The following is a 27211-nucleotide window of genomic DNA, read 5'->3' on the forward strand; positions in this document are numbered from 1 at the left end:
CCCTTCTTTGAGAGAATAGTCCTTATGTTTATATGATAAAATGTTTGCAGGCCAGCAAGCTTTGACGAATTAGCTTAGTTTGGCTTCAATAAAACCACCACTTTCGTACCAATTAAACAAACAACATACAAGTTAATTAGTGAGCTTTAGGTTGATTTTGCCATCTTCGAACAGAGTCATTTCCCCAGTTTCTAGTCATGCATGTTTAATATCCATGCTCTATGTAAAGTTTTTTAAATGCACTTTTTCTACAGAGTCACAAAATAAATAATAAATACTAATGAAAATGCACTTAATTTGTTGGAGCCGAACTCACAGTCTTCCTTGTAATACTTGTGTATAAATAGAGTGTTTACTGGTGTATTTCACATGGGTTAACTTGTGGTTTTATCCTGGAAAGAAAGGGCGTTTCCTCGTGGCAACAGCACCAGACATCTGCTCAGCAGTTTTTATAAGTAATTAGCTTCTCTGCTTAGATTTAGTTGGTCGCTTTTAATGAGTGAGCACTATTCCAACAACTGTTTTCATGAATGACTGCATACAGTACACTCTCACAACAAAACCTAGAGTGCACTTAATTTCCAACAATTGTAAATATTCATTGGCACAATGAGTCACTTTATTGAAGTGCATGTCAACACAGTAGGGGGAACAGTGGGGAAACAAAGTAATTATCTGGTGCCTTCCTAAATACATTAAACAGGGGTTTGAAGTATTGCCACCCCGTGAAAATGACATCATTTTCTTCAGAGGTTGGAAGGATCCTGAAATGTTTTCAAACACGTCTCTCCAGCGTGACATGTAACACCACTAACAGCCTGTCCGTGGCACTTTTCAGATGACATGTGAGATGTATGTAGTGTTAACCTGACATGGCAGAGTGAGTGCTCACTTGTCAATAATAATCAAAAGTGCTTCAGAGTGTTTAAACTTTCTACTCTCCAGAGTCGGGGACCATATATTCCCCCCTCAATTGTCATCCGTCTGGCTCCAACACTTTTACAAGTGTGCTAAAGTTAACAGGATTTTCTTTTTAATAAGAAAAGGCAGACAGAGCGGTTCTTTCAAAGCTTTGAGGGCAATTTTACCCTATCTGTATGGAACTTCATGTTGAAGAAGCACTTTAATTCATTACTATGTCAAATGTATCGGTCTTATGAAAGGCAAATCCCTTTCAGGTTTTGGAGGCTTGCCATGAGGTATATATATATTCTGAATGCATAATATTAAAAGCTGCCACGGTTTCTATAATGATGAACTTGATTTGCAGGCTGTGTTCACAAACAAGACACACTTTACCCCTCTAATATCAAGCTTTTATCCATACATTTTCCATGCTTCTACAACAGTACTTCACAGCTGCTTTAATGTAGCTCGAGCACTTTAAAATACTTGCCAAATTGAACGCTTCACTAATTATCATACAAGGCAAAAAACAAAACAACAACTGTTGTTTATCCTCTCACTTTGGCTTGTCATGCAGCATGAAACGCTGAGGCTATTCGTAACAGTAATAGGAGCTGCAGTAAAAACAAATTCAGAGACTCAGTAATGAAGTGAATAATTAGCAAGGCTGTCAAACCGAAGAAATTTCAACTTAACATGAGCCGAAATCAGGGAGAATTTATGAAAGAGGGTTTCCGAAGACATTCTGCGATGCCTGATGGCTACGGAGTAAAAAAAAAGAAGAAAAAAAAAAGCATTTCCTGGATTTGGAGAGGCAACTTGAGGTTCACAGAAGTGTAATTGTGCAATCCATCAAATGCACTCTTTGTTGCCTGCCTGGGTAGGATGTGAAATTAAATGCACATAAATGAGGAAAATTTATGGCCAGTTGGAATGTGTAAAATGTGAGAGTGGCAAAAGCGAGATTTCTGTGTTCAGTATATCATATCATAATCACTGAGACTGCAGCACTTTTCCCTGGTGAAAGTGAGGGTGTTACTCGACATCAAAACTGTATGCTGAAAACCACAAATTTCTCACACACACACGCACACGCACACACACACACGCACACACACACGCACACACACACAGAGATGCCCTTAGCCGCCCCTCAAGTTTCCACTGTTATGATTTGTTCCCATCCGTGTGGCTCACTTGCCATTGTTATGATTGACGAGTGTCAAGCCTGTCACCATCCATGGAGCTCAGTCCTCTCTGCTGTGATTGGCAGTAGTCACATCTCTCGCAACTTTTCACAAATGAATTCAAAGTGTTTGATTGACTTAAAGGTCACACAATTCAACTAACTTGGCGATGAAAGCCGAGGCAGGTTGTTAAATTGAACACACTAACATCTTTACCCTGGAGCTATCTTTGGCTAATTTATAGAAGTGTTAGCTTCATGTCTCAGCCTGACATGCCATATATTGTTCTTCCCTGTATTATCAGTCCAAGGAAGGCAGCCGGTTTAAGCCTTGAAGCCAGCAGGCTAAACCTGCGGGAAAGGTTAAAGGGCAACACTTATCACACTTACCCTCATTGACACTTCCGGGTAACCCCAACAGCACAAAAGGAGCTTCTCAGCCATCAAATCAGATGATCAGACTTATGAAAGCAACTGTGGCTAAAGAGCCAGAGCAGGTCAGCCATTATTTCCAGGTTTTGTTGATTCTACCCCCTTCAGTAAGAAGGTCCTCATTATTGTCTGTGAACGGGTGAATGGGAGACAAATTGAAAAGCACTTTGTCTGTTAAGGTAGTAAAACGTTACTGAAGTGCAGCCCATGAAGCATTCACTCTGGTGCTGGACAGATTACAGGTGTGTAAGTGTCACTCAAAGACAGCACTACTGAATACTGAAATATTGTTTATAAACAATATTATAAACAACATTTTGTTGTTTATTATTTGTTATTTTTCTGCCTGGCAACCCTGACGGCTAACAAGAAAGAGAGATATCACTACTTTGACTAATTTTAGTATTGCTGACTTGAACAGCAGTACTTTTCAGCACTTGTGACATTGGCTGACATTGCCACAATGATGGTGAGGGGACCAAAGTGGCCATCAGACAAGAGACAGTCCTTATCTGAGGACTGTTACTCGCGTAGGTTATCACTGCTCAACTGTCCACCCAATCACTACCAAGACCTTTCTTGGATATCTCTGAGATTGGTTCTTGTAAAAGTGTGTTTCAGTGTGTGTGTGTGTCCCCTCTAGCCTGCTCCCACTGTCTGCTCTGCTTCCCTGTCTCCTTCCATTTCTCTCCACCCCTCTCTTTCCTTCTGGCAGTAAACTCGTGCACTTACAGAAAATTCCCACCACATTGACACTCATCCAGCTAAAAGCAAGTGGTTGTGCCAAAAATATGTCAAGTCACCGCCTTTTACACATCATGATTATTGACAGGGCAGGATTAACTGAGGCTGGGATTCTCCATACTTCAGCAGTTCATAATTGGAGCGACAATTCACCATGGAACAGTGGCTGCTCAAACTGCCTCCTGAGATGTGGCTAATATCTGCCAGTCAAACAGTTCTCAAATCAGGCAGAAAAAGAGAATCTGTATTGATCACAACAATGCAACACTGTATGTGGCATGAAGTGACTGAAAGCTAACACAATTGGGTACTGTGTACTGATGTCAATTCAGCTTATATCTGAACATTTAAATGTATGTGGAATTTGAGCATTTTGAAATTTTCAAAGAAAATTCATCCAAAGATGAAGAAATGAGCCGGGCTGCACAGACCAGCATATCATCTTATCATTTGAGGAGGTGAATACCGGGCGTATTCACTTTATTCTCAACGGAAATGTGACGGAAATATCCTACAGCAACTAGAAAAGTGGAAAGTGTGTGTGTATATTTCACTGCAGACGGCTGAGGGTAGCCAGTAAATTAATTAATGGTTTGAGCTGGCAGGCTGGGGCGATGTTGGACTGATATTGAGGTACAGTCAAGAGAAACTATTTGAATGTTCAGCCTCATTTGAAGACAACTAATAATGAGAGCAGTAAGATAAGTTAGATTGGGTGCTGGTAACTGTTTTTTCATGTTACATTTTATGGAGCTTTATACTGCGCTGGGTGCTCAGTTAGCATTAACTCTGTTGTTGTATGAAAGCCTGTTTTGCTCTGGGATCATCACCGGTGTGTGTGCATTAGGATTGGGCTCATATCAAAATTTTCATGACATTAAACCAAAGACTGGAGTGGACCGGACCAGCAATACTGAATTTTAGCCAGTCCTGAGTAGAAAATAATAAAAGCCATGGAGGTTTTCCAAAACACATTTCTGCAAATGTTTCACAATAAAAGCCTTGTTAATAAATGAAGAGTTCCTGTCCAATGAAATACTAGAGGGCTTTTAATTTGAAATCCTACATTATATCAACTTCAGAAGTGTGACACTGAGCAACATCTCTATAAAAGTGTGCAATTTAGCTGCAGATTCTCAGTCGGATGCTAACGAGTGGCTTATAATATTCTTCTTGCCTGGTGGCTGCTGAACCACTGCCTGTCTATAGTAAAATGTGTGTTGATAACTATGTTGCTAATCTCCAAAAATGATATTTTAATGTATTTAGTGATCGCTCACTGTGCTGGCAAAGCAGGAGTGGCTTGAGTTGGCATACTAACAGGCAGCTTTGCTTGGTGTGGCTGTTTATAGTTGATGCATTCCTTGCAATATAGTGGGTGAATGTGACGGTTATTTAGATTAGTGCAGGGCTGTAATAACTGTAATAACTTCCCCCTTTGGTATCTCGCTGCACATAATTTGGACTTTGTGTATTTGTTCACTGATAGTATTAAGCTTCCAGGGTATAAACAACTGAAATGAGGTCATCTTTTTCCTGATTTCTGACTGAAAGTCACTGTAACTAATTATCACTACTGTAACTAGAACAAAAAGGATTGTAAGCAGCACACAGACTACATTAATTATCTTTAAAAATTAGATTTGAACCGATATGAAAAGTTCAAGCAGGGTACCCACTGAAAAAATACCTCATCGTGCCCATGCTTTGGGACTGCACTCATACGACCTCAATCCAATTTTCTCTGTGTGTTTGTGTGTGTGTGGCAAACCAGACCAGCAGTTTGAGATGGAACTTTGATCAGCTCTTTCTCCATTGCCCTCTGATATCTTGCTCTATCCCTTTAGTACAGATGCTATGTGTGTGTGTGTGTGTGTGTGTGTGTGTGTGTGTGTGTGTGTGTGTGTGTTCATCAGGCTGCTCGTCGCAGCCAAAGGAAGAAATGGCCATTATAGCAACACAGTAAAAAACCCCTCTGCTTGTGTTTTATTTGATTGAATACATTTTATGGCGGCTTTATGGAAATGACCGGACATGCGCAATTTTCCTGTTTTACTCAGATGAGGTCTTTTGTTTGTCACAGTACGGTGCACATCATAGCAACCAATCAAAATTCCTCACCATGACTGGTAATAGGAATGAAAACTGAAATCTGCATTACACCTTTATTCCAGATTGCAGAGAGCAAAGGGAGGATAAATGAGTCTGTGATTAGAGAGAAGAGCTCTTCCAGAGGCAGCTGTCCTATCCCTTTATACCACAAGAACACTCAGTAATAGGTTTGCACTGACAACAAACCACAGGTCTGTCATTAGCAGGGTGTCTTCAAGCATCTTCACAGAGTTAAGTGAGCACAAACCTGATGCACCCAACACACACAAATAATCTTATTTGCCTCTTTCATGTGCTTTTAACTCAAGGTCTCTATTTCCCTCGCCTCTCTCAGATGAGCCTTGCTCTGATTTCTGATGAACTCTGAAGATAATGACTGGCCACTGAGATTAAATCCAAGAGCCCTAAATGGTTTTTCTGACCACATCTTTCACTCTGATGCAGGTAAAAGCTGTTTTATACTTACTTCTAGCCTGCATTTTAAATGTAATTTTCATTTTGTGCTTGCTGCCAGTGTTTTTTTTTCTCGTTTCTCAATGTTCAATGTTCAAGAGAGGATGCAGGGAATTAGTTATACTATGAATCATCTTTGTTTAAGTCATTACACTCAAGATTTGTCTGAGCTACAATACAATTGCTTTACATAAAGTGATCTCTCTTTTCTGCAAGCGTGAGTATTTCTTGATTCAGTGATCAGAATGCGAGCTGAAAGGGAATTTATTGCCCCTGCGAGCAATTCAATGTGCAGTTGCAGGTAAGACATCAGTGACAAAGTAAGGCTAGCCCGTCATCCTTTGATGACTAGGGCTCGAGGTGGGGGATCACTTACACCTGAGAGATATCTAACCCCGTCGTACTCCTCCTCACACCTCCACTCCCTCACTTATCGCTTTCACAGCCCTGTGCGTGTTTTCAAATATTCATGACCATGCAGCCAATGTCATCGTACAATATCTAAATGGGGAGCCCAAGGCAGAGGGAAATCATCCTACTATGAAATTCACAGGTCCTCTACGAATGTTAAAGCAGTCATCTATAAACTCTGCTCCATCAGCTCCGTCTTCCCTCACTGATACAATGTCTTCCCTTCTTATTTCCACTCCGAAACTCTGATGGTGATTATATGATGTAGCGAGTCAGACAAAATGGACGTTTTTTAAATATACATTAAATGGTTACCATGTGTGCTGTCAGGTTTTCATTGCAGTATATCAGCTTGTGGTACAACATCTGCTACCGGAGTTGAAAGTGATATGTAAAACTTTTGACAGCTGATTTGTAAAACATACACACACACACACACAAACAAAATTTGCCCCAATGCTCACAAAAAAAAAGCAACATCAAATGACTGAGCCTTGGCTGAGTGATTCGCGATCTGCCACTTAAGCGGCTGGAGACTGACGCATTGTGCCAGCTCATGTTCAGGGTCATGCCTGTGTCACTTAAAGACTCTCTAATGAGACCCAGACAAGCATGCTGTGTCCAGCTGAGCAGAGCCGAAAAAATCTAAAAAGCCAACCACAGCATGAGAGCACGGGTGCCTGGTAAAAAGAAAAAGAAAAGAGAGAGGAAATAAAGATCCTCAAGTATTGCAAGGCCACCACATGATGTCCACTAACAGAAAGGGAAGGGAAATAATATCAAATGGCCAAAAAAAGATGGTCACAGAAAGTTGTAGTGTAGCTCATCATTCAAAACTTTTTTCCTCTGAAGGCTGTGAGGGATGTGGAGAAGAGGGCAGGAGGCACAACAGGACCTGTCCTGTAAAGCTGCTGGTTCAGCCTTAAGCTCTAAAAGCCGATGCTGTGTTGTGTATCAGTGATATTCTTGACAGACTGACAAGAGCTACTGTGAAATATTACTCACAGAAAGAGAGTGAGGGAAAGCATGAAAAACATTTTAAACCAGTTAATGAAATTAAATATTTTACCCTCTGGCTGTGTTTTACAGTACCATTAAAGAGCTCCTACCAAGGAAATTAGTTTTTTAATAAAGACAATCTTATAAACTTAAATGGTAAATGGTGTGTCAGAAAAATATTTGTGTATCCAGGCATTAGCTTGTCTGGCCACACGTTGAGTTTAATAAAACCTCTGGTGGCAGCAAACAGCACAGCACAAGAAATTCTCCCAGGAACAAAGCAGCCAGCGAATGGTGAGTTTATACAGTGTGGAGCACGCATGGCTGTTGTTCAACATGAATATTCAATACATACCTTAAAATAAACAAGCACATTTCATCTGGGATTATGTTTCAAGGCTGAATTCAAAGAGGTGAAACACTATAGAGACACAAGCAAATGCTATTCCACAAAAACCAAGTAAATGGTGCACTACATGAGGAAACTGAAATCAAAGTTAAGGTAAACTGCTTAAGGTTAACTGACTACAGAGTTTATGTTAAGTGAGAATAAAAGTTTTAGGTTTATATTTCATGTTGTTTTGGAATGATCAGAGGCAGTACAGTTTGTTCCTTTAAAGAGCTAATGATCTAAACAATTTACTCCTTGTGTAATTTGTTGAAACCGGTCACAAGAATAACAGTAAACATGGTCAGAGGCAATTTTTGAAAATTTGGCAACCAACAGTATCTTGGCAGAGCGCAGCACAATCTGGAAAAGAAGCTGGAGCAGGATGAATACATTACTAGTTGGAAGAAAATATTATCCTCAGGTGGAGTTTGTATTAGCCTCAAATCAGCTCCCCCTTTTTCCTTTTTCCCTTTGTTACCAGGAGTCCGGGCCCACTTCTCTATGGAGAATACTGTCTCCAGGAGATGCAGTGTCCCATGGCATAAAAATACACTGTCCCAAATACTAAGCATACGGCACGCCAAATACTGTATGCATACAGATTATATTCCTGCTTCAGTTGAATATATACACCTCAGGAGACGTTCCTGCACACACCAAACAATGCAATGACAGTGCATATATATATCTATACATATATACCTATTCTATAAGATCATAAAATGTGAATGCCCTTAGTATGGTCTATTGTCTAAATGTAATAAAAGCTTATATTGAGTAAGTAAATGTGTTTACAGCATATTCTGTAAGAAAAGTCAGTTCCTCATAATAATCCCATCAACATGAATGAACATATCATTTCAATTAGCCAGGAGGAAATGGTGTTTATAGTTCCTTCAAGAAAAAAATGTCCTGAGATGTTTGATAGCACTCAATATCCGTCCTGAGGAAGCTTCCTGAATGACTTTACACTATAAACAAAGAGTAAGTGTAGAGTGGTGAACCAGTCCGGCATTCAGAAAAACACGGAAGTCTATTTACATATTTTAGTGAAGCTTTGTGCGATATTTGAACATTAAAGCAATGAATGAAGATAGTCATGCTCTATAACCGTCACTCCACTCAAATAATGCCCTCTATTCATTATTATAATCGCATTCAATTTGCATTTGTATGTGCACTTAAATGTATGCAATATAAAAGATGAAAAACAACGCACAGTTTCAGGCCAAAACAAGCGACAAATTGCACAACACAGCTATCTTTGTGCAAGATTTGTTTCAAAACAGTCATACACAAAAAAAAAAAAGACTAAGCCAACCACAATGACACTGCAACTATTTGTGCTACATCTGTGCCAGTGGGAATTCAGAAGCCCTAATGTAATACACTGATAAATACTAAGAAAGGTATGCCAAATTATGATTTTGGCACGCAGGGTAGAGTGGGGTGCTTCATTAAGATCATACATCCACCCACATTATAAAGCCTGTTTTATAGCCTGCTTAAAATGTCTGAATCAGAGGGCTCGCCCCATTCAAGATTCTCTGTCTGGCTTTCTAATTTCCACTGATGTGATGGCTGTTCTTCCCAGGGGATCAGCGCTAAAGGACGAACTGCCATGACGTTCATCGAAGTCTGCACGCCCTTTTGCTTCAAAACTCAAGGCAGGGGCCTTGGTCTGACAGACGAATGATTACTAAGATACTGCCATAATTTACTTCCTGATATAAATCAGCACACAACTCTTTCCGCCTCAGAATCTGTAGGATAAATTTAAATGAGATTAATAATGAGATTCTCCTGCAGATTTCTCACAGCTTTTTATGTTCATCTCCTGTAAAGTTTAAAGCTCGGTGCTGCGCAACCAACATTCGAGAGATGACTGCTTCCCGACTGGCTTTGAACGCGTCCTCATCATTATTTCTCACACGCTGGATTTTCAACATGCAAACATACAACAAGCACTCAGAAACAACTACTGTTTACTCACCGATTCCTGGCTCTTATCCTTTGCATCATACACAGTCAGCTTGACTAGTGTCTCCGGGCTAGCAGGATACTCTGAAGGGAAGGTCACCCCCGTCAGAAACAGCGGGTCTTTGTTCGCCTGTCAGAGAGAGGGACGACATAGAAACAGGGTGAGACTCTCCATGCGTGTTTGTGTGTGTGCATGTGACAGTGTGTACCTTTATGCACATTTGTACTGCAATACACATGTTCATAAAAATCAGGAAGCCAAAGGGAGAAAGAGAGGGAGGGAGACTCTGTGGGTAAATGAGCCAACAGCTGGGCTCGCTCTGTCGTCCTCCTCCTCCAGGCGTTTCTCCTCACTCCTCGCCTGCTGCCTCTCCTGGGCACACAAAAGGAGTAGATAGAGCTCTCCCTGGTGGGTCTACCTGGAGCTCTGGCATAAGTACAGTCTCCTAACTTAGACTGCAGGCCAGGAGCAATAAATGTTGACAGGTAGGTTGGCACTGTGGCAGGGTGGCAATGGGATTAAACCAGTGCTCACAGCAGCCAGTGTTGGGTCTTCAAACATATCACGGAGCTGCATTGCAGGCACAAATATTCACTCACAACTTTTCTGAAATCACAATACCCAGTCATCACTTTCAACTCAGAAGCCTTTTGAATTGCAGGGTTTGTTTTGCCATGGCCTGCAGAAGCCTTGCTTTCATTACACTGTAAGAAATGTCAAACTTTACAAGAGTATTACTCATATTTACTCTGATTAAAAAGCCTCTGTAAGACCTCTGCAGAGTCAGTGGAGTGAAGACTGTGAATATGTAACTTGTTTCACCTGCTAGGAGGAATTTCCTTAAAGAGAGAGCATCATAAAAATAAAGCAAGTTTCTCTAGTAAAGTGATATACTTTGTTCCAACAATGTTCCAGAGACACAGGAGACACTTGTGGTAAGAAATTTGTTTTAAGAAAATTCAAAGTGTTCTATTTGCAAAAGAGTGAAGTGAAACTACTTCAACTGGAGATTTGAAAAGATTTGTTAGGATTTTAAATGTGGTTGTGTTGTGGCCTCCTGAGAGATTCGGCAGACTCAGGTTCATACCTTAGCTCAATAGCCTTGAGTCAATCCAGCTCAGGAGTCTTTTCAGGTCATCTCCCACTCAATCATTCATAACTTTAAATTGAAACTGACTGCATTGGCCAAAATGCCACCCAGAATAAACTCTTGGAAATAAAGGATTTTTTTTTTTTACAGTGTATAAAATCTGCAATAAACATAAAAGTGCATTTTATTGCACCAGAAGCTGAGGGGCTTTTCTGAGAAGATTGTTTTGCCATTTGGGGGTTGACTATTTGAACCAATTCAAAGCGTTTTTTTGTTTACACTGGGGACTTCCTCTTCCTCTGCTCTGCGCTGATGGGCGGCTGTAGAACGCAATCCTTTGGGACCTGTGTGGGGACAGGCTGGGGAGTGATAATGAGACTGACACAGACAGACTGGCAGACATGTATGAATACATGGTCACACCCTTGAGTTAAAAAAAGAAAAAAAACATAGCAAAGAAGCCAAGACTGGTTAGTATGGTTGAAATCAATAATAAATATAAATAAATATAAAGGTAAACATTTTTGTAATATTGATTTGTACGGCAAAAATCGCAGGTAAAATATAACGACTACTGTGTTTCACTGCATTTTGTTGGATAAAACACATGCAAAACAACATTTTTAAATGAATTTCAAACTAATGCTGTTGTTTTTGTGAAACGATATATGATCAAAATGTGATTTCACTCAAAGACGAACAACAACACTGACTTTGCACAGACCATAAAGCAGTGTAGTTATTCACACATCAAGGCTACTGTAAAACAGCTAAGATGAAAAGTGACTGCCCGCACACTGACTCCAAACCACAAACTTATTTAAATAGGCAATTATTTGAACCAAATCCAATCTTAATTAAATCAAAACGTCTTAAAGTGAAAAACACACCCTCTATTTTTCCACTTAAATGAATTTGTGGTTTAGTTTTTTCATTAATCACACATCATAAACTAATGTGTTCAGGCCTTCTGGCGCAGGCATACTACGTTTTATTATTATTCATAGACAAAACAAATGCTAAATGAACAGTAAACCAGCACTGCAGCTCAGGTGAAACGGACACACCAACAAGCCTCCAGTCTTTGCCTACAATAAGGGGTGTCAGAGGATTGGGAGCCAAAGCATGTAGCATCCTAAAAACAGCAGTGTACTTACACACACACAAAGACAGAATTATGTGTTCGACTGCGTGCACACACTCATAGAGGGAACACACAGACCCACCTCCTCACCGCACCACTAACCCCACTGATCCTTCAGAAATCTTCCATGCGCTGACGGAGGGGAAATAAAATGAGTCTATTGCTTCTTGTTTCAGCCTCTGTAGACTAAGTAATACCAGTCTTGATGCCTGGTGCCATTTTGCCGCCCAACCATGAAGCTTTGCGGTTTGTGTACACCAACATCCCAAGCACACAGCCCGATTCAGCACAGATGATACAGACACAGGGGAACCAGTGCACTGCTTTGAGCTCAGTGTAAATCTGGATATGTATCACTACTGTACCTCGACAAAAACACAGACAGAGCCATTGTACTCAAGAATGTGCAGGTACACACACACACACACATAACTCCCTGCACCTCCCTCACTGGCACACTGAATAGGCCTCATTCAGACTTACCAGCATGCTTGGCAGCTTCAACTGCGGCTGAATCTTCTTAGCGCTACTGATGGGCTGAGATGAGCTAAAGTGGTAAGCCTGTCTCCATTTACACAGAGAAGTAAGCCAGCCTGTCATACAAGTGGTCAGCATATGCTATGGGAGACAGCTGCCCCGCTCTTGTCTTTTTGTCCATTTGTGTGGCGAACCTCTGTGGAATGGGCAATTTAGGCTATTAGAGTGTGTGTGTGTGTGTGTGTGTGTGTGTGTGTGTGTGTGTGTGGGTTGGGGGGGGGAGTACAAGTATTCTGGCTTGAAGCGCCCTACACTGGAGGGTTTTTTCCCTCCCTTGACCACTCATAATTACACAGACTAGACTTTTTGGACTTGCTCCAGGCAGGGGGTTCTTCGCTTGACTAGCAGGACATCAAAGGCTGTTTCATCCCTTGGCTTTGCGTGACGTCAAATCCCCTTGAGTACCCCGACTCCTGGACCCACTGCCTATGTTTAAGGAATGGTATTTTCCTATGATATACTAGATACCAATTTTTGTGTTGCCAGCTTGAAATACAATTCGTGTTAGATGTTTTTTTTATTGTATTTGATAGCAATTTAGACGGCTTTAGAGTTACTACTTAAGTTGTCACTGATCCTTTCTGTTTTACCAACAGTAGATTAAGATACAGCACCCGCACTGAGACATACACTCGCTCTGTGGAGATAAAAAGGGTCGGCCTTTTGTGAAAATATGGCACTGTGTCCTAGTTCCACATCATACAGAGTATAAATACCACTGAGTAGAAAACTATGAACTATGAACTAGAAAACTATGTTTGATAAATTAGTATTGTACTTTTTTGTACTAACAGGGCTCAACGCCAACTTTTACAAGTTATTGACAGGCTGGCATCAGCTGTTGGTTGCCAAAACTATGGAAATTATTAATTTTTAGCTTCCTTATATTATGAGTAATGAAGACACTTGACATAAAATAATGTTTAACTAGTCTTAAGAATGTTGAAGAGGTTGTAATTCCATCAGTAATATCTATTTTATATTGCTGTGATTCATTGCAAGGCAATGATAACAAGGAGCCAACAAGAGCTCGATAAGAGTTTAAGGAAAATGTGACCCTGTTTCAACTCAGAGCCAGTTATGATGCTCCTCCTAAGTTGATTTGGACAGGATTCAGTTCTCGTGTTTGTGGTTGGTCTGTATGGCAATGCCTCAATTTACTCTCTTTATATTTCGTAACAATTGCTGGCATGACTGTGGCAAAGATCGCTACTGCAGGGAACATTTTAGATTCCTCAGTTAAGTCAGGGGGCAGCCAGTGAGTAAGCTACTAACATTACCAGCAATCACTACACAGTTCATCCTGTTTTCTTGTTTAAAGTGATGATAATAACAATATAATACCTGAAGTTCCCTTTTATGCCTGGAAGCATCCCACGGGAGATGTTGGTCTGATTATTTTGGGGTGCATGTTTTGCTGTGTGTTGCAAATTTCTCAAAGTGTTTGCCAAAGGAAGCCTGATTAAGATTACTGATGAGCCCTGTACTAGAAAATGAAACAAGACCGGCACCAACCACTGCTGCCAGATTTGATAGATGCCTAATCAGACCCTCAAAGTCACACAATCATCAAAAAAAGTCACATTTCTTATTTTAATACTTTAAGATTAAACATAAAAAGTATTTACTCACTGTAATTTAGTTTTGTCGTCAGTATTACATGGAAACCTACTGAACTCTCTGTGCTCTGTCAGGAGAAGACGGGATGATTATTTAGATTATTAACTTTTCCACCATCTAAAGATAAAACTACCCAAATGGTACAAGATGTAAGCCAAATTATTATAAGCTGCCAAAAAACAAATTTTACCTGCCCAATTAGGCAACACTGGCACCAGTAGACTCTTTTTTGGCTTTATAAGAGACTTTTTTTTAAACATTTTTTTCTATTTTTGATAAATGCAAAAAAAACAAACTGCCAACTTCAGATTTGAAAATTTCTTCACCAAGTGAATATTTTTCCCAGGATCTGTTACTTTATGTTCTTGATTTCCATGTTCAGCAGAGGCTGTCACACAGCCATCTACATTTCTCACAGCAGTAAATAGCTAACTTGTTTCTGCTGTGTGCATTATGAAAAACTGACACTATGTATTAAATATAAAAATGTTGTTTCATATTTTGGTACAGCAGCTGTTGGTAATTTATGATATATTCTGAGGCACCCTGTACTTTAAAGACTTTAAAAGTTATGTGCTAAGCACTGTTGTTACCTTCATTTGACATATTCTGTAAAACTTTGACCTTTTTAATAAATAACGCCCGATTAGACAATGTCTTTAAAGCAAGAAGTAGGGTACAGATCCAACAGATCCAACATGATTAAACGCTATCTTGTTCTTTTTTATCTGACCCTGGTCTTGTGATTCATGAGTAAGACTAGAGGTGGCTACATAGCAGCTGCATGCTCCATCATTTATCTTCTAAATTAAACCCTTATATCATATACCATGGCTTCCTGATAACACGCCTATCACATGAGCAGGACTAATGCCAAAGCTTTCATGCCGCCAAGACTCCAACCGTTGTCCAGCAAAGCCGACGGCAGCTGTTGAGAGCTGGCATCCGAGGAATGTGACAAACAGGAGAAACACAAGTGGCAGTTGGGCTTTCTTCAGATTCATGCAACACACACAGTGGGGTTCCCCCCCAGTACACACATACACACACACACAGGTCCTCCTGTGGCCACACAGGTTAATGAACATCTGTTGTCCTGCATGTTGGATGACAATGTATGAGTGGGAACCTGTACTGGTTACCATTGTCCTGACAAGTAACCTCTAGTCCCCTTGACAGCAGACCAACACTTCATTCAAAGAGGATTTCAAAGTCACATTGATTTTCTTTTCAATGTTGTTCTACTTCTGAGTGAAAATAACACCAATACCACTGATGTAAATGATTTGATTTCTGTACTAAAGTACTAAATATACTGGTGTATGCAATAGCAGGGATCATAACTTTTATTACACTATTCAGACTAATAAAATGAATATATGGCAGAGCAAACTCCTCACACCATCTTAAACACCTCTTAGAAGGCTGCAAACCTCTCTTTTATACCAGACTTGTAAACTCACGCAGAATGTGCACATACCCTGGTTTTGTGAAGTCGAAAGCAGTCCATATTCCTCAGCTCCAAATCCTGAACACTACAGCCATGAAATCTAAACTCCAGCGGCACTCCGAGTGTCTGCAGAGCTTGGCTGAGCCAGCATACAGTATCCTACCACATCCTGTGTTTCTGCACACACATGCTCAAACACACACACACACACACACACACACACACACACACAGACACTGCTGTTCCCTTGTCACGACTGAGGGGAAAAGCGGTTCAAATGCAGTCTTTGAAAGAGACGGTTATGCTAATTTAGCTTTACTGGATTAGCAGGAAAATAATGTGCGTCAGGAAACTTTTCCCTCATATGAGGAGAGAAAAAAAATGTGTGTGTGTGTGAACATGTGTGTAAGTGGGTGTTCCATAGTGGGACAAGGGGGCAGCTGCTGCTGCCCAAAAAAACACTTGTGTGCCTGTTGCCTTGGTAACAGCACTGTCATGCTGGAGGTAACAAAAGAACCATTTAAAGAAGTCAAAGAGCAAAAAAACACTTTCACGCCCACACAATTAAACCCACAAACACATACTGTACATGTTGAGAAATGACACTAATTTAGAGTCACAGACCAACTCCTTCAGATGTCTGGACTGTCACAGGAAATAGAAGGTTAGTGCTCATTGTCTGTTCCAGTTCAGTGAGTCAGATAAGGGGGGAATGGTTGAGAAAAAGGAGGGCAGACAGAGATGGAGAGAACACCAAGAAAGACCCAGTGACCCAGAGACACAGCAAAACAACATCATCAAAGGTCGGTGAGAGGCAGAGAGAGAGAGAGAGGATGGTGTGGCATGTGTGTGTATATGTGCGTGTGGGCCTTACCTCCACTATCTCTGTACAGGTATGAGAGACGAGGTGCTGCTTGTGGGGATCTATGACAGCCACCTGGACCAAAGCATTGGGCTTCCTGTCTCTGCCTGAGGCCACCAGATCATTACAGGCTACAGAGAGGGAGAGAGAGAGAGAGATGATGGAAAGAGGAGAGGATGGAGAAAGCAGGGAGGAGATGAGAAGGGGGAGATAATCTTTAACGATACACACATAAGTGACACAGATCGCATGGCACTGGGTCACAAATGGAGGATGTGACAATAAACGGCAGAAACACAGTGAATAAACATGGGAGAAGAAAACTGCTAAGGTCGAGGATTTATAAATATCTCCTGTCAGATTAGATGCTGCATGTCAAAACATTAAAGAGCTGCAAAGCCACAAAGGAACAAAGTAGTTAAATCTACTGTCCTCGGTATCTTAGGGTTCACCTCAAAACACAAGAAAAGTTTGAGCAAATAAATAAAATATATATACACACACTGAGATATGTTGCCTCAGCAGTTGATTAAAATGGCAGCAAGGCAAGTAGAATTCCTTCTGGCAGTGAGATATCAGTTTTATTAGCTTTCATTTCGGACAACAAAAGCAGCTTGTCACTCAGCCCGGCTGGCTTCCAAGGACAGGAACAGACTTTGCAACCCACAATTCCTTTATAGGAAACCGATGCTTCCTGGTTACGAATAGAAACTCCCCTGTAACAAGATAACACTCTCTTATCCCATTAAAGCTAAACTGATGCATCTTTCTTTGTTATCTCTTTGGTCAAGCCAGACATACAGTAGTAAAGCTGCACTTTGGACAGAGTCAAACAGCAACAAAACAGCAACAGCAGCTTGATTTGTTTTTTTAACCTTTCGAAACGTGTGTGTGTAACCTATGTGTAACCTTGGGCAAGAAAAATGCTTATGACTGTGATTCGTTTGTCAAAACAAGTTTAAGATGTGACTCTTGTTTACTATCTACCTCAGATGAAAAGCCGATAAAAACATCCTGCCTGATACCCAGTAAATTACACCATATGGCTCTGAATTTATGTATTAATGAACATTTGTATACACTTCAGTACCGTAATGACAAATTTGTGTTCAGCGGCCTCCTTGGATCTGGTCCAAGAGCTGCATTTTATCTACCCAGCACAATTCTGGCATGTAAACAGCAATTGATCCACTCGCAATGCCCGGTCAGTTTCACACATTACTCTGCAAAAAAAGTCTGGATAATATCACTCAGTGGGTGAAATTCTATTTAAAAAAACAAAACAAAAAACAGCAAGAGCAGATGATTGCTTCTTTGTGTGCAGCTCCATCTTCCCAGGCATGATTTTAATGTTTAAGCAACTGAACAGCAACTAGAGATGAAAGGGGCTTTTTAAAAAGGACCGAGAGACCAGTATTAAGCTGGCAAAAGAAACGATGGGTTCAGTAGCAGGGCATCGAATGCTCTGCATATATAGACCTTCCATTTCAGGTTTATCTCAATCTGTCTAATGTTTTTAGTGAAGAGCAAAGGAAAAGTACATGGCAAGGTGTCTAATTTTCCAATTGTGCCTTTATTGTTGGATGTACAGAGACAGGCTTTCTTTGTATACACATATGAACAAACCCCCAGGGATATTCACCTATTGTAAAATTAAGATGGAACCAAACATTTCCCTGCAGCACTGCAATGCTGATAGTGCTGTCAAGGTGACTGTCTTTTGGCTTATTTATTTATTTAGTATTATTATTTATTTTTTCAAGAAAAGCAAAACAAACAAACCAGGCAAACAAACCATTTAATGAGCATTTGTCACCCACTTGCATGCAAGAAAGCATATGATTGAAAAGATGAAGCTTTCAGCATACAAAATTCAGAGAAATTTGGTTGAAGGTTAAATGACAGTGTAAAATATTAAACGGTTTGTTTAAAGAGAGGGCTTGTATAAATATACTGACAGTGAAATTCTGTTATGCACAGACTAAGAAAAACTATTTTATTAAACTAAAATTTGATTTGACTTCTTCTGAGAATCAAAATATTCTCAACAGTGGTTTGTATTACAAGATAACCATAGCAACAAATCTTCTGCTTCACACTACATTAACAGTAAACTAATTGGTAAAGCAAACATAACATGGATTAAGCTGACAACATACAAGCCGGTTGACATTTACCACACACCATTCCTTTTGGCTTTGATATTTGCTTAAGGGTTGAGCATGATAACACATAATGAGGTGTCCTGATGTCACACAATACCTCAATCTACCTGGCATTGATTGTTCACTAAGCCCCACACTCCTGGTTACTGTTGCCATGCCTGTCAAGCTTTCCAGTGCAGCTCAGTGTGCATGCAGCCAACAATGATAACGGTGGTAGATTCATCAAAAGTATAAAGCAGCATTGTACTACATGTCACAAAGTTCTTTAACTATGCTGTAGAGCAGACAAAACATTGAGATTGTCCTTATAACCTTGCAAATGAATTCCAAAAACAGAAGCGTTTGTACTATAGATGGCATTTAGTATTGAGATGAGCATATGTAATGAGGAGTTTACCTCAGAAGTATTGACCAGACATGGGTGAGTTTAATAATCTAAATGTGTTGCTCTGACATCAAGTTAAAGAAGAGGTTCACATTCACACGTCTTAACAATATTGGTGTAAGGTTTCTTCCTCCTGTCCGTGCGGGCCTGAATAAATCCCTTCTTAAATCGATCTTCCAATGGAAGTGATTAGTCAGTTCCTGCTGTTGCCTTGCTGAGTCACAGCTGAGGGATAGTAACATTAAGCAGAAATTTGGTATCCAAAAGACCACAACTTTAGGAGATAGCCACCTGATTGGTTTAAGTCCTGCCTGCTGAATACTCATTAGCTTCAGCTGAACTTTAGAATTTTTGCACGGAGCAGGGAGAGTGGACTTTGTCCCCAATCACCTACCAGTCACTTAATGAATGTATAGACTGCAAATTATTCCTGCAACCAGCGATACATTTCAGTGAACATATGGACATGTCCGTATCTTTTCTTCTAAAGTGGCTGACTTAGCTATACCAAGCACTCATAATGTTCTGTATTTAAATCCTGCCTGAGAAATGTTTTGCATATACTCCTATCCTCTCTATTCTAACTGTTATATTTGTTTTGTTGCCAAAAAAAAAATCAAAGATGACAAAAACCCAAAAGGTATTTTGTCTGTGAGGTCTTTTTGAGGAATACATAATTTATCTCTTTCTAAGAGAGACATATCCAATAATAGCATCAGTGAGTGGTTAAAAAAGAAAGCGATCGACACAAATATTTTATACAACAAACACAAGTATAAATAACACACAGATAAAAGGTTTGGGTTTTAGTTCCTAAATTATGATTAAAAAGGATGATTTATGATGAACTGAACCTGAATAAACATCAGACAAATATATAGACAAGTCAAGAGGTCATTAATTAATATAAGACCAAATAACTCACTAAACTAGATACAAAATGAAGTCTGAAAGGACTGGCTGATGGACACTGATAGATGATTCCCATCTATTACATTCATACCATGACATCAATTCTGAAACAGACTTTTTGACTCCATTAGAGTAAATCCCATTTGCTAATTTCTCCCAATCTCCAGGGTATGCCTCATCATGAGACCCACTTAAGAGTATTCTAAATACAACATCTAATTTTGTACTATTAAACTGTAACTTGCTTTATTCAAGCAAATAACTCCATCTGTACATTCTTGAGCTGACACACTTAAAAGTTTTGTCTGAGAATTGAAGAAGAAGAGTCTGTGAGCAGGGGCCACGTCACAGCAGGAGAGCACAGAATGAATCACAGAGGGAATAACTTGGTCTAAATGGACTTCAGTGCATGTAGCCATTACAAGGTGAACCTTAAAGCGTGTATTACTGATGCTATTCTGCTACTGATATAAAAAAAGAGGAATGCTGCTGGAAGAAAACTATTTGTTAACCAGACTAGGCCGGTTCAGATATTGTAGCTTTATTATATTTTATGAATTTAGTGTCTGTATAAGCAATTTTTACAGCAAAAATAAAAATACTGTAAACATTCTGGTCCATTAGATATGACATCTATGGTAGATCAGGGATTTCTATAGCAAGATTGAAAAGCCTTGGATAATTTTAATAGTGGCCATCTAATCTATATGAATTTACCTTGGCTCCCCAGGCCATAATGTAGCATGACTGCCCCTTGTAAGATTTAAAACCACTCAGAGTCGTCAGAACTGGGATTAGGGAGCATTGATCTACATCGCCACGTTTTTCCACAAAACCAGTGGAGGTAATGAAAGAGAATGCATAAAACGTGAATACGGTTGACGTGATCTGGGTTCTTATTTTTTTGTAAGCGTGGATGTATGTGTACACATCTTGTATTTCATGTTTAACAAGTGAGTGACATTAGTAGCAATAAACCTACTGATAATGGCTGGATTTATATAGATTACCCAAGGATTTCTATGAGTAATATGCATGTCTGAGAAGTAGACAAATGTTTTGTCCTGTTTTACAGCAATGTTGAGTTTTATTTTTTATCCAATAACATTACAACAATCTTACTACAACTCGTAGTGTGTGTGAGAGAGGAAACCTTGGAAGTGCTCAAACTGTAAGCTGACCAACATTTCCTAAAATGCTAGAAATCTAGTCAAACTGTCCAAGAGCCAGATAGTGGATAATTCTGCTGATAAATCAAGTATCACAATGCCGTCAAATTTACCCCAGTTCTAAGATAAATCAGAGGTGATCAAGTTGGGGGTTAAAGTCAGAATTTATCCATAGAGTAATGACTTGGACGCCTGACTTGGGGACGTGTTTGAGATTCCACAGCTGTCACAGAAGAAGAATATTTGCTTTTTTACTCCTTCAAAGGGGAAACATTTTTACTCAATCTTTACTCGTATAGGAGCAAAATACAACCACACATAGAACCAAACAGCTTGCAAATGTTAGAGAGGTTGGAGTGATGGGCAGCTACATAGCAGAGCCTTGGGAGCAATTAGCAATTCAGAGACTTGCTCAAGGACAGTGCCCAGGAGGTGAACTGGCACCACTCTAGCAACCAGTCCACACTCTATACTGTTGGACTTGAACTGGTTACCCTCAAGATCCTAAGCTAGATCTCTATAGACTGAATTACCCTATTATTGGGAAAAGGCTAGACGACCAAGTTAAATAAACAACTTGCAGTAGAGCTCCTTTTTCTGATTCCACATTCCCTTTTTTTCTCTTCAAGATCCTGGTGCTGGGTCTTTTGGACTCACATTAAAGGATGTCTAACATTTGCTTATGCAGGAAGAAGGCTGAAGCAGCAGTTTATGTGCAGGCATAAAAACAAAACAAAGTCATGCAAAAATATGTTCATAAACAGCATCTGTGTGCTGGGATTGGGGGTGTTTAACTGTTTATAGACCTATTCATGCAGGTATTAAACACATAAGTGTGTGCTGCAATGACACATACAGTGCCCATACAGTAATCGCCTGAGGCCACAAATGTTTTTAAAGACCTCAGTCTTCTTTCTTTCAGTCTGTTTCATCATATCATCACCTCTCCAATCGCTCTCCATTTGTCTAAATTACACTGGCTCTCTTTTCTTGACATGATTCTAACATTATTTTCTGTTTTGGCTTCCCAGCACTCACATACAGACAAGGCATAAGATTGGGACACTGCAGATAAGCTGCTGACTGTCCCTATCAGTCTCCACAGGGGACGTATATTTGACTGGCCTGAGGGATTTTCCCTACACCGCCGCACAGTTAACCACAGGCAGACTGGTGATTGAAATGAGACTGGGTGCCCAACCATGCATTGCCAGGCTTGCTCTCTTACAGGGATATGACACTTCGACTGACCCTCTAAGGTCAGAGCTATTATGATGCTGGGTGGGGGTGGCAGGAAAGGGAAATAAAGAGGGCAACAGAGGGAAAGGACACGGGAGTCCCTTAGAGAGACATTTAGAGTTTGAGGAAGGAAGCCTGAGTGAGAGGGGAGATAATGAGGGAGTGACATGGAAGGAGGAAAAAGGAGAATGGCCTATTAAAGTGAAAGAGATTCAAATAATGGATTGAAGAGCAGGTAAAGTGTGAGTGCCCAAATTTAAGGTGCCTTAAAGAATATTATATTTGTAGATTTTGTGGTCATTTATTAATGAATTACCTGCCTTAGCTTAGGTGAAAATCAATTTAACAATGACGTGGCTTGCAATTTTAGTCAAGTGACTCAACGACCAAAGTATACCGAGACTGATTCCTAAATTACCATAACAATTGAGCAATTGGAGTAATAATGTTTGCCCATCCTTGGAGGCTTCAATTACTATGCTGTATTTATTTTGTGTGATTGGAATATGCTGAGCTCTTTCAAGATGAATTTGCTGGAAATGAGTTTTAATGCAGTGGGCCTCTGAGACCCCACAATGAATCTAAATTCCATTTAATCGTGAGGGGAGCCCTGGGAGTTGCCACAGGAGACGAGAATATATGCTCATCTCGAGAAGACGCTTCATTCATCATGATAATTATTTCAATGCTTCAATTAATTTGACAACATTATTTGCATGTGCCGCCATTTTGCACACCTGTTTGCCAGCGGGTCTGGGGAAAGCTGAGAGAAAACTGGGGCTGTCGTGTTGTGATAAATGTGTCCTTCACCTGCTGCACAGATTGACAAGCGCGTGATGTTAAATCCGACTCTAAAAGACTCTAATATGATGCCTGTAATGCGCCGTCTTCTATGTGAAGAGAACCTCAAGTTTGAAATGAATCATGTATAACTCAGAGTGCATTTGTAAAGCTGCCATTCAAATGTGCACCTGTTACTTCAGGATATTCATACAAAAAAAATACAATTTACAAGAGAAATGAAAATGACTTTGAATATTGACTATGTATTTTTAAACCTTTTGTTTCATAACACTTTGCTCAAACACTGCTGAGAGAGTATAATAAATTCACTCTGAAAAACATCTTTTTAAAATCCAACATGAAAACGAACAAAAGACTTCTGTGAAAGTCTTCTTAGAAAGAAAAAACTCGCTTTTGCCTTCACTATGATTAATCAAGGCACGGAACTGACCTAAAACTCAACATGTCACTCACACTGACACTCTAATAAAGGAATAAAAAAACTTAAAGGAAAATTGAAATACGATATGCTGCTAAGTTCTTGTCTGTGTAGACATTAGTGTTTGAATGTGAACTCTATACATGGCTGCATCTAATTGTGTTCAGATTGTGAAAGAAGCAGGGACATATCTGCGTCCCCCTGAAAGCAAACTAAGTGCAAGTAAAGCAGTAGTTTGGGGTCACAACAAGATAAATAATTAAACATTCATTTATTCATTCATCACTATTTTTCATCTAGTGGCTGATAAAAGATATATAAATGGAATAAGTCTCCTGCAGACTGTCTGCACTAAGGCACAGAGGTCTCCAATTTAAATTGGTTGGTATTTTAAGAGAAAGAAATGCGCACATCATTTAAATTTCTCCATTGAGCTTGTTTGTTTGTATCTTACATTTTCAGCGATTCTTCACATCAGGTTTTATGACAGTGTCAAAACAGAGGTAAACACCAATGCACACAAATATCCTCATTATTTTCGGTTTGAAAACTAAGTCAAAAGCTGCAGCAGTGAAAAAAAGGCAAGTGATATAAACAGTCTTAGTAAGAAGAAGAAGAAGAAGGAGAAGTAAGAAGAAAATGTTTCTCATTCTGTGTCAGTTTGCTATTAAATGCTAATATTATTAAGCTGTGATCAATGACTTGTGATCAAAGTATTTGTGATTTTGTTTGTTAGTCCAGTAATTTCCACGTGCACTTACCTATGGTGGGACTGACTCTTCTTAGTCTGTAGTTTTGCTTCTTTCAAACTCTGCAGCTATCTGTTAAATATTTGAAGCCCAAGCTAGACTAGGATAACCCTGATGACATCTTCAGGATTATTATGTCAAAACCTTTAAACGCTTGCTCTTTTGTCACAGAACACATTAAACAGCTGCTTTCATAGTCTGAGCGGTACTCCACATTCTGAGTAAAATCAATGGTGCCCCTTTAATCATTACCATCTAAGCACATCCTTATTTTCTTAACTACCATGTTTGTCTTCAGTGATATAATTAAATGTTAATTAGCTGCAAAGTTAATTGTAGAAGTTGGACACCACGCTTATAAACAACCGCACACAAACACAGGGAGATATCACACAATTAACAATGAACAATTACGCCCTGTACTCAGTATACATTTTTTTTCACCTCTGTGGGGTGTGGGGCAGCAGCAGCTCATTCAGAAAGTTTTAACAGGGACCTAAAAAGGGAAGCACAGCACATCCAAATCTCCTCAAACCACTGCACTGCCCTCCAATACACAAAGGAGTTTCTTTAAAGTTCTGTTGCTTATCTATGAAGCACTGAACAGGAGTGCTCCATAATGTGTCTTCAACTTGCTTGAAAGCTACAACCCAGCCAGACCCCTTCAGTCTGCTGGCACCAGACTATTCTGAGGGTCAACTGAAAGTCTGGTGAAGCTGCCTTTGGTGTTCTGCTAGTTGCTGAGATTCACTCCGACTGTCACTTCTCTCAAAAGCAGCCTTGAAACATTTCTTTTATCTGTTTCCTTTCAATCATTATTATTGCATCTTAGCCACTGACTTTGTTTGTGTGGGCTGTCAGATTCCGGTTCAGATTCTTTCCTGCCTGTTGTGACAAAGCCGTTTGTTCTCTTCTCTCTCATTAATAATTTTAATTTAAAATCACACTGAGCCTCCCATTGTGCTTGAAATTTGCTGCATGATTTAGGTTTTGTTTGCCCTTTTCAAGACCTACAGCTACTGGGAAGTGGCTGGATAGCTGTTGCAGACCCCTCAAAGAGACTAAGTAGAGGTGGCATTGGATGAAGACGGAGGTAAAGAATTATAAGTATTGCAAGAAGTATTTTTTCCTCTAAACTGACTTTTACTTACCTTAGTATGGATTGTACTATAAGATCTACTTCACTACTTTTAAAATCATAGTTACTGAGTAGGCCTTCAACTGAATTATATCCAAAGCTTTCATCTGCATTTCTGTCGTTATACCAGGGACACACAGGAGGCAGAAGGACCCTGAAACTCCACTTAATTCCTACCGACTGGGCTCTTCAGACAGACACCGTGGTGAAAACACAATGCAGACTAATGAACCCCATGAACAAAAAACGCTGCAGCAGGCACAGGTTTGAGAGGTGAGCTCACTGACCAGAACAGCCCAGAAGATTGGACTGAAGATTTGAAAAAACACAAACCAAATGGAGACAGATTAGACCTTGCCTTGGGAGAAATTTATAATAAATACATGAATCCTATGCAAAGTAAGCAACATTTGTAGCATGCTCTTTAAGAAACAAAATTCATGCTTTATTTGTATATTTGTTTAAAAAAAATAATACTTCAGTTTGATACATTTATATAGTTAATTTATCAGAGATATGAGCTCTGTTGTCTTCATGGATCTCCCCAGTCAACAGTCAAAAAGTAACTAATAATCTAAAATAACAAATACTATTTTTGAGAAAAATACTTTGTACTTTAAGTATTTTTACACTAATAGTTTTACATTTACAGTAATTGAGTAATATTTCAGTAATGTACTACTACTACACCTGAGTAATGATTACTCTTTACACCACTGTTAATGAGTTTAGTGACATTCGATCCATTAAAAAATAAAATAAAATGATACAACATTTGTGTAACATAGTATTTAAACATCTCACCTTTGCAGACCTTAAAATAAATTAAACATTTTTTTAATGAAAAACAATAAATATTAGATATAAAATATGCACATATTTTATAAAAAAAACAAAAACACACACATACTGAACACCGCTATTAAGGGTTTGATGAAAAGTTCGACAGGTGTACTGTGCACTGGGCACACATGAGTACACATTCAACCATGGCAATTTAGGGAGAAACATGGCTCTGCTCTCTGCCAGCTGTCAGCTCTATTTCCCACCATGACAGATAATTTACATTCAAATAGTCTTTCTACTCAAGTGCAAACCCTAAAGCTACAGTATCATTTGAGCATAAATTCAAATAGAATGAACATTTAGAGACCAAAGCAAGCATTACAAAGGCTTTATTTGATTTATTTTTTTATTTCATTTTTTTTGCTGAATATATTAGGATGCTTGAATCTACCATATGTGCGCACATATACACTTGTGTGAGCATGTTTTCAGGATTATAACTCTCCTACTGAGCCCCACACAGTCGCTATACAAATGAACTCTGATCACATGTCGTTATGGCTCACTGTCATTTTGTCCTCTACATAACGGCAATGGAGCTATCGGGAGTGTTAAGAATCATGAGGCATCAACATGCGGTTGTAGCACACTGAAAACTGTTTTAATGGTCATATACTGAGCTCTGTCCAGGCCAGGAGGTCATTAAGTGGCATGAGGGAGGATGTTTGTCTAATGATCATCTTCCCTCATAGTACTGAGAAACTGTAGCCTAGACTATCTGTACTCAGTTATTCTTTAGTTTATTGTGAACAGCGAGGAGCCTTTGTTGCAGTTGCCTCAAAAGATAGAAATAAGAGAGCCAAAATGGCAGTCTTTGATGCCGTCAATCTCGTCTGTCAAATACCATAGGAATAAGATTTCTGTCTGGATTTTCGCTTTAGGAAACTTGACCTGAGACACAATGAATTGTCTAGAAATAGAATTCCAACATCTCTGCGGCATAAAAAATGAATGAGTCCATCTCGGCGAAAAGTTCAAAAAGGAACCTCTCGCCATTCTGTCTAATGTTTTCTCTGCGCCTCTTTCGTGCTGTCCCTTCTAACCACACTTGCGTTGCGTTGCGTGCAT

The 27211-nt window shown here is 39.6% G+C and overlaps 1 protein-coding gene across 8 annotated transcripts in view; it reads right to left on the reverse strand.

Annotated features, from left to right (window-relative positions):
- inpp4b (inositol polyphosphate-4-phosphatase type II B) overlaps positions 1-27211 on the reverse strand; it is a 217891-nt gene that overhangs the window by 91349 nt on the left and 99331 nt on the right. For all 8 annotated transcript variants that reach the window (XR_003462985.1, XM_019256050.2, XM_027282883.1 and 5 more), the window contains 2 exons: positions 16331-16449; positions 9628-9744 (listed from right to left, as the gene is read on the reverse strand). Coding sequence is in view for 7 of the 8 variants with exons in the window: in XM_019256050.2 (XP_019111595.1) it covers positions 9628-9744; positions 16331-16449 (236 nt within the window). In the remaining variant the exon portion in view is untranslated. The remainder of the gene's footprint in view (positions 1-9627; positions 9745-16330; positions 16450-27211) is intronic.

Source organism: Larimichthys crocea, chromosome X, assembly GCF_000972845.2.
Source record: "Larimichthys crocea isolate SSNF chromosome X, L_crocea_2.0, whole genome shotgun sequence".
NCBI classification, from domain to species: Eukaryota; Metazoa; Chordata; class Actinopteri; family Sciaenidae; genus Larimichthys; species Larimichthys crocea.